The sequence below is a fragment of the Limulus polyphemus genome, unplaced genomic scaffold, assembly GCF_000517525.1.
Source record: "Limulus polyphemus unplaced genomic scaffold, Limulus_polyphemus-2.1.2 Scaffold6477, whole genome shotgun sequence".
NCBI classification, from domain to species: domain Eukaryota; kingdom Metazoa; phylum Arthropoda; class Merostomata; order Xiphosura; family Limulidae; genus Limulus; species Limulus polyphemus.
In genome coordinates, this window is record NW_013672087.1 from 7734 (window position 1) to 16114 (window position 8381).

Here is an 8381-nt window from a genome sequence, read left to right on the forward strand (position 1 = left end):
TTCTTCATTACCCATCTTAATTATTGTTCTCACCATTCTATGATCACTTCCTATGTCTGCTTTGGTTATGACTTAACAATTTTCCATGATTTCTTTTTTTTGTTCACCAGTATGAAGTCGAGATAAAGGACCAGCAAGTCAATACATAGATATATGGCGAGATATATTCTTTTTTTTTTTTTCAATTACACTAAGGAAATATGCAAATAACAATGAAGTAATGCGACAAGGGGAAAGTATAAAATAGTCTTGAAAGTTACTCCTGAGGATGACGTAGATCACGTCGAAACACGTACGTGTAGAGTGATATTTCTATTTTAAAGTGAAAGCCGTACGGCTTCAATAAATTTTTTGTGTATAAATATAAAACGTTGTTTTTAATTATTTATTATAATTAAAAAAATCTTATTACCACTTTTTATGCTATATTAATTGCTAGTACATTGTTTCATTTATTTTTGATTTGTGAAACTAAAAATAATGCTAATCGATAAATTTACATGTTTTCTTCATTATTATTATACTTCTCACCAATTACTAATGTATACCGTAAGAGGACGCTCTATTTCGTAGCACAATTTTTGTCAGAAGTATTCTGTGTAATTTTGAAAAATTGTTTCTCGACATGTTAAGCTACAGTTATTTATACAGTTATACTTTAACTTAGAGGTGAGAGGCCGTTGTAGCGTAAAATTTGAGGGATGAGATAAAATTACAATTTATTGATTTTTTCATGTTTTTAAATGAAACTATATGTACTGTACACGAGAGGGTCGAGACTGATGCCATGAAGTTTTACAACTAGTACTACTACTATTTTAATTATTATTAGCATAAATTTCACGACTGAAATCTCACATTTACTAGTACTATAGTATATGTATGTGGACAATTTGTTTCCACTAGACATATTGTCAAAGTCTTAAACAAAATTGTTTGTGGTAGTAAACGAGTTTCCTCATTTGGGTTCGTGGGTATATAGAATAAGAAGTTAGAAGCAATAATTTTATCATTTCTATTAAAACTGAAAGTAAGACGAAGGTCTACTTCCTTCCTACCTTGGTAGTTATTTAGAAAAACTTTAATATTTTCCTAACCTAGAGTGGTGAGAGAACTGTGTCCCTATTTGCCCATAGGTCTACTGTCCAGTGATTGTGTTTTATTCTTTATTAAGAGAAAAATTGGTTATATTTATTTCTTTAAAGAAAATATTTGGATTATTTGGTAAATACCTTCCACATAACAAAAAAAAATAGTCGACAGGTAGAAGTCTGACCACCTATAGTCAACAGATAAAATATTGACCATCTATAGTCAACAGATAAAATATTGACCATCTATAGTCAACAGATAAAATATTGACCACCTATAGCCAACAGATAAAAGATTAACCACCTATAGCCAACAGATAAAAGATTGACCACCTGTAGTCAACAGATAGAAGACTGACTACCTATAGCTAACAGATAAAAGATTGACCACCTATAGCCAACAGATAGAAGACTGACTACCTATAGCCAACAGATAAAATATTGACCACCTATAGTCAACAGATAAAAGACTGACCACCTATAGCCAACAGATAGGTCATCATCTCTAGATAAAGAAAATTGATATTGGCATCGTTATAAAATGATTTTGCTACTTGTTTAAGCTCCATGTATGAGGGGCCCCTTTGTGTCAATAAATCAAAAAATTAGGTTAATATATATGTACATAATTTGATCAGGCATGTAAAAGCAAACTGTTTTAGTCCATAAAATAACATAAACACTCATTTTGGTGTGTATCCATTGATGTATGTATAAAAAAACAGAAACTACACAGTTGCAATTATCTCTTGCCTTTATAATATACAAATATTCTGGACAGTATACAAATAAGTATGTATGAACTTATGATGAATATAGTTAGAATCTGTACTTAGACATTTGGTTATGGGTAACATTTTGGTTTTCATCAAGATTAACTTGAAAGTCAACTTGGTTGTTTGGGTTCTGGCACCAGTCCTCAACTGAGTCAATGTAGTGTGCACAAGCAGAGATACATTGTAAGCCAGCCCTTGTGCACATAAACTGTCGATTTATGCATTGTTGTTCAGCTTGCATGCATCCACAAGTTGTTAATTGCAGATAGTTTGCAGGAACAGCTTCTTGACTGGTGTATCACTTTGCTCTTTCCAACCGCTAAGCAGAGGAGTAGGCAGGTTAATCCGAGGTACATTTGCGTTATGCCATAAAAAGACCTGGTAATGAACACGGTGTATATTTGCAGCATCAGTGAATCCTGGGTTGGAGGTAATGATTCCAATACCTTTTTAAATGTTCTAAACATTGCAGATCTTAGAGTCTGTATGCTAGTGATGAAGATTGTTGGTTTGTACAACCTGCAAACAAATGCTTTGGCACTGGATATGGCTTCTGGACTGCTCAGATGTTCTGCATCAAGATCCTGTAATTAATTGAGCATTATTGTCCATGCAAAAAACTTTCCAAGCTGATCTTTTTCCAATGGCTGAAAACTGTGATGTGCCATTGGATCCTGTAAGTGCACGAAACTGTAATAAGTTCCTCCTCACATTGTGTGGCAAAACAATATTGTGTACAGCAACAAACTTGGGTTTTTTGATTGGTGCAACTTTTCATCCAAATTTCTTGAGAGGCAATGTCATCATAGAATGCTAACAATAGCACAATAGGCTGGCAGTAACAACAATTCTCTGGTTCCCACATGCTGCAGCTTCCTGTGCATGAAGAATGACCTTTGTGCCCCTTCTTCATGACTTGCACTGATACTGGTCACATGATGTTAAGAATCTGATGAAACTACCTTCTTGCAATCAGTAAATCACCAACTGACAATCAAGTCATTGCCTTGTTTGCAATTGATTTTGGTGAGTTATTTTCATAAGAAGTCACCTAGCTATCTCTTGGTTTCATCAAGAGCCATGAAGTTTTGCCAGTTATCAGGCAGTTTAGAGCAGCTGTCCTCAACCAGTTGTCTTGCAGGTCAAGGGCCTTTAAAACTTTTTGTCCAAGTTCCAGATTTGATAGACTTTGGATTATATTGATCAAACACAATATCAACTCGAGTACAATTTCCTTTGAAGTTGGTTATGATAGCTGCTGTAATCATGCCTGTCAACTCCAAAGGTTTTCAGCCCATTTGGTTTCCTAAGGCATAAACAAGAGCCTTCCCATCTATGATTGTGCATTTTAGCATATTCGATTCTAGCAAGGCTGTTTCAATATTTCCATCCTCTAAAAGTTGTGCTAGCTGTGATTTGTTTCTAGATCTCAAGCTTCCATCTGTGTTTGCCAATGATAAAGGCACTGGACTGAGCTCATTTTGCAATAAATTATCCAGATTGATGTCCCGTCCTGACTCCATTGACACAACAAGTCTTGATCAGCCTTGTACGGTTTTTTGCTTTCCTGTTGTAACTCTCATGTCATTGAGAGACTCAACTATCTTCCTTTTTACCTTGGGGAAACTCGTCCTCTTCTCCGTTAGTCTATCAATAAGGAATGAATTATATCATTCCTTCCCCATTGCTGGTGCATTAAGAAGGCCCTCAGCGATATCATCTGTTGCAACATCACCACTAAATATGTTTATCAGACTTGGTGATGTTGTTTTGAAGACATGGCAACTTTTCAATTCTTCTTTCAACAACATAACATCAGTTTCATAACGTTTTTTGTGGGAAGACCCCCAGGTAATTTTTCTTGTTGACTAACAATGAACCAATATCACAAATATAAGGGGATAAGTGGATATGTATAGGTCTTTGTAAAATCGGTCTTGTTACGTATAAGTATTCTGGATTGTAAAAACAGATACAATTTTTCTGTTTAGGGGTATAGTTTCTCTTCACTACAATATTAGGATAAATTCATAAACAAAGTTGCCAACATGTATTTATCACATCTGCACATATAAAATAAACTTTTTAGCCATGTTGGCATTATCTACTCTCAACAATCTACTAATCCCAGTTTCAGTGTCCTCTCTGGATAATTCAACCAGACTATATACTTGGTTATGGATTATTTATTTGATTATTACAAGTCTCACACTATTCCATTCAAGCTCTGAGTAATTTATTGTATTATTATTACGTACTAAGATTGCTGATACTGTAAGAGATTGTACATTCTTGGTGTGAGCCAGTAAAATTGTTTGATGGTATATAATTACTATCATCATGAGGTCAGGCACATGTCCATCCATATGGGATTACACCATGCATAATTGACAGAACAAGACTGTGTTGTAGGGCAGAAGTCTCAAGTAAAGATATCCTGACAGTTATTGATCACAAAAGACTCAAACTTCATAATCGCAGACTTAATAGTTTTGATATGGAGTGTGTAGGTTTTTTTAGGGTACTTAAAGAATAGATGTTCAAGAAGTAATTTATAGTTTTTGTAGAATATGTTTAGGGAGTAATTGAATCCATAATTTTGTAGCAGATATTCAAGATGTAATCCATAGTTTTTGTGTAATATGTTCAGTGAGTAATCCAATCCATAATTTTTGTAGCAGATATTCAAGATGTAATCCATAGTTTTTGTGTAATATGAATTACTCCCTAAAGAATCCATAATTTTTGTAGCAGATATTCAAGATGTAATCCATAGTTTTTGTGTAATATGTTTAGGGAGTAATTGAATCCATAATTTTTGTAGCAGATACAAGAAGTGGTTGTGATGTTTTGAGCACACTAATTTATTACAAGTATTACAAAAGTTTATTGGTGAGAACTGTTCATATTTAGTTTGTTATAGAAGATATATAAAAAACCCATAGTTTTTTTAGAGAAGTTGTGAGATCATTAGCTAAAATACATTTGAATGTTGTTGATTTCATTCAGAAATGAAAAGAATATAATGAAGAATGGCACTACTATTTCCTGGTCACTATGGAACCACATTCAGTTTTTATGTTGATGGTTGCTGGACAGATTGAGAGTGCAGAGGTTAGCTTTGTTCACCTTTTAACCTTTTTTTGTAGATCTTTACTCTGAAGTTTTTATGAGCAACATTGAATAGTCACTATATGTGATCTTATACACGTATTGGTAAAATAATTTCTAGTTTTATGGACCAGTCAGTAAATCTCTACTTCAAAAGAGTATTAACAATTTATATAACATGTAAGATAGTTATTGTATGTTTGAATTTCAAGATTATGTAATAGGTTTGTATACATGTTTATTATATAGGAAAGAATTGAATATTATAGTCTGTTTGGATTTTTTGTTTTTTAGTTAGCAGAATTAATAATCAGAAGTCACTGAAATGTAATAAAAGTTAAGGAATGTTTTTGTTTTATAATCTTTCTCTATATTTTAGTTTTTTTGTACAAGTTTAAGAAAATTATCTGATCGTCTGTATTTAAAATGTACTTTCAGTTTCCAGACTTTGATGATATTTATTGCAAGTTTTGTTTTGTTCATGGACAAGATTGGGTTGTGACATGTGTAAGTACTGACATTTCATGAATTTTTAGAAAATAAATTCTAAAAGTGGTTCCTTGTAAGTAAGTTTTCACAGGAAAGGGCAGATATTTAGCATGAATATAGTTTTGTTTGATGTATTGTATTTTTGTGGATGTATGCATATTCGGTATGTCATGTAGTTTACATATCACCTAATCAATTTATTTTGTTAACACACAACTGATTATACAATGCATTTCAATAATTATAGATATTTGTTTCCTTGTATATTGATTGCTGACATTATATATTTTGTTTTTGTTAAATAGTATTGGTAATATACACACTTTAATTTGTTTATTACTAATCCTAACTATGCAAGGAAGTAGTGGAAAAGGATGCTTTTAATACTTTACTCATCTTGTTTTAATTTTTACACAGGGAATAGAGGAAGGAATTTCTCAAGTTACAAAAAAGAGTCAAGATGAAAGGCAACTATTTGTTTGGAATTTTCCATTAGATATTACTTTTAAAAGTACAAATCCATTTGGATGTAAGTAAAGTTTTCAGTTACTTAAAAGTGTTAGAATGTTTTATTAATAATTATCAAGTGTTGGATATATATGGAATAATGTAACAGACAACAGATGAAGACCAGTACAGTGTTATATACAGGATACAAAATAATGCAATAGCCAACTCATGAAGACCTGTACACTTATATATATATATGGAGTAACATAACAGACAGCAGCTGAAGACCTGTACTCTAATTTCTACAGGATAATGTAATAGACAACAGATTAAGACCTGTACACTGATATATATGGAATACAGAACAATATGGTAGTCAACAGATGAAGATCTGTATACTGATATATTCAGAGTAATGCAATAGACAGCAGCTGAAGACCTGTACACTGATATATACAGGATAATATAACATACAACTGATGAAGACCTGTACACTTGTATATATACGGAGTAACATAATAGACAGCAGCTGAAGACCTTTACACTGATATATACAGGATAATATAACATACAACTGATGAAGACCTGTACACTTGTATATACGGAGTAACATAACAGACAGACAGCAGCTGAAGACCTGTACACTGATATATACAGGATAATATAACATACAACTGATGAAGACCTGTACACTTATATATATACGGAGTAACATAACAGACAGCAGCTGAAGACCTGTACACTGATATATACAGGATAATATAACATACAACTGATGAAGACCTGTACACTTATATATATGGAGTAACATAACAGACAGCAGCTGAAGACCTGTACACTGATATACATAGGATAATATAACATACAACTGATGAAGACCTGTACACTTATATATATATACGGAGTAACATAACAGACATCAGCTGAAGACCTTTACACTGATATATACAGGATAATATAACATACAACTGATGAAGACCTGTACACTTATATATACGGAGTAACATAACAGACAGCAGCTGAAGACCTGTACACTGATATATACGGGATAATATAACATACAACTGATGAAGACCTGTACACTGATATATATATAAGGAGTAACATAACAGACAGCAGCTGAAGACCTGTACACTGATATATACAGGATAATATAACATACAACTGATGAAAACCTGTACACTGATATATACAGGATAATATAACATACAACTCATGAAGACCTGTACACTTATATATATATATATGGAGTAACATAACAGACAGCAGCTGAAGACCTGTACTCTAATTTCTACAGGATAATGTAATAGACAACAGATTAAGACCTGTACACTGATATATATGGAATACAGAACAATATGGTAGTCAACAGATGAAGACCTGTACACTTATATATATGGAGTAACATAACAGACAGCAGCTGAAGACCTGTACACTGATATACATAGGATAATATAACATACAACTGATGAAGACCTGTACACTTATATATATATACGGAGTAACATAACAGACAGCAGCTGAAGACCTGTACACTGATATATACAGGATAATATAACATACAACTGATGAAGACCTGTACACTTATATATACGGAGTAACATAACAGACAACAGCTGAAGACCTTTACACTGATATATACAGGATAATATAACATACAACTGATGAAGACCTGTACACTTATATATACAGAGTAACATAACAGACATCAGCTGAAGACCTTTACACTGATATATACATATGTTCAGGATAATGTAATAGAGAACAGATGAAGACCTGTACACTCGTATATACAGGATAACATAATAGACAAGACATAAAGGCCTATTCTCTGATATATAATATACAACAGATTAAGACCTGTACACTCGTATATACAGGATAACATAATAAACAAGACATAAAGACCTATTCTCTGATATATAGAATATAATATAATATACAACAGATTAAGACCTGTACACATGTAGACCTGTCAAGTATTAATATTTGGTGAGCATCACATTTTTTGCATGATTTACAGTATATTTATAATAGTTAAGCGTTGAGATCAGATCAAAATGTTGATAAAAGTAACTTTACAATATGCCTAACTATTAGGTAAGGGTAGATAATGGATTTGCTTTTTAATAATATATAATCTTACAGTATGGATATCTACCAGCTATGAGCACATGACACATTTGGAAAGTTAACGTATTCATCTTTCCAGTATGTATATATACGCAGTTATGGGCAAACAACATATTATCATGTTTTGACTTTGTATGTAATGTATGAGTACCAGCTAACATCCTCCTTACATCATCCCTACTTTCTGTAAACTTCTCCACGCATTATTTGTGTTAAAATATTCTCTATTTGGTCTATACTTCCTGTAAAATTTCTGTATAATTCTCCATACAATATTCGTATGTTCTGTATAATTCTCCATACAATATTCCTATGTTCTGTAAAATTCTTC

At 32.6% G+C, this 8381-nt stretch overlaps 1 protein-coding gene across 2 annotated transcripts in view; it reads left to right on the forward strand.

The window, feature by feature from the left end:
• Positions 1-547: 547 nt before the first annotated feature.
• LOC106473751 (B9 domain-containing protein 1-like) overlaps positions 548-8381 on the forward strand; it is a 14627-nt gene continuing 6793 nt past the window's right edge. Inside the window, exons 1-4 of one of the 2 annotated variants that reach the window (XM_013934430.2) lie at positions 548-669; positions 4877-4981; positions 5417-5485; positions 5885-5996. In XM_013934430.2, the coding sequence (XP_013789884.1) occupies positions 4925-4981; positions 5417-5485; positions 5885-5996 (238 nt within the window). In that variant the 5' untranslated portion in view covers positions 548-669; positions 4877-4924. Of the gene's footprint in view, positions 670-785; positions 805-4876; positions 4982-5416; positions 5486-5884; positions 5997-8381 lie in introns of those variants that run through there. The other variant, XM_022402147.1, reaches the window with a different exon arrangement.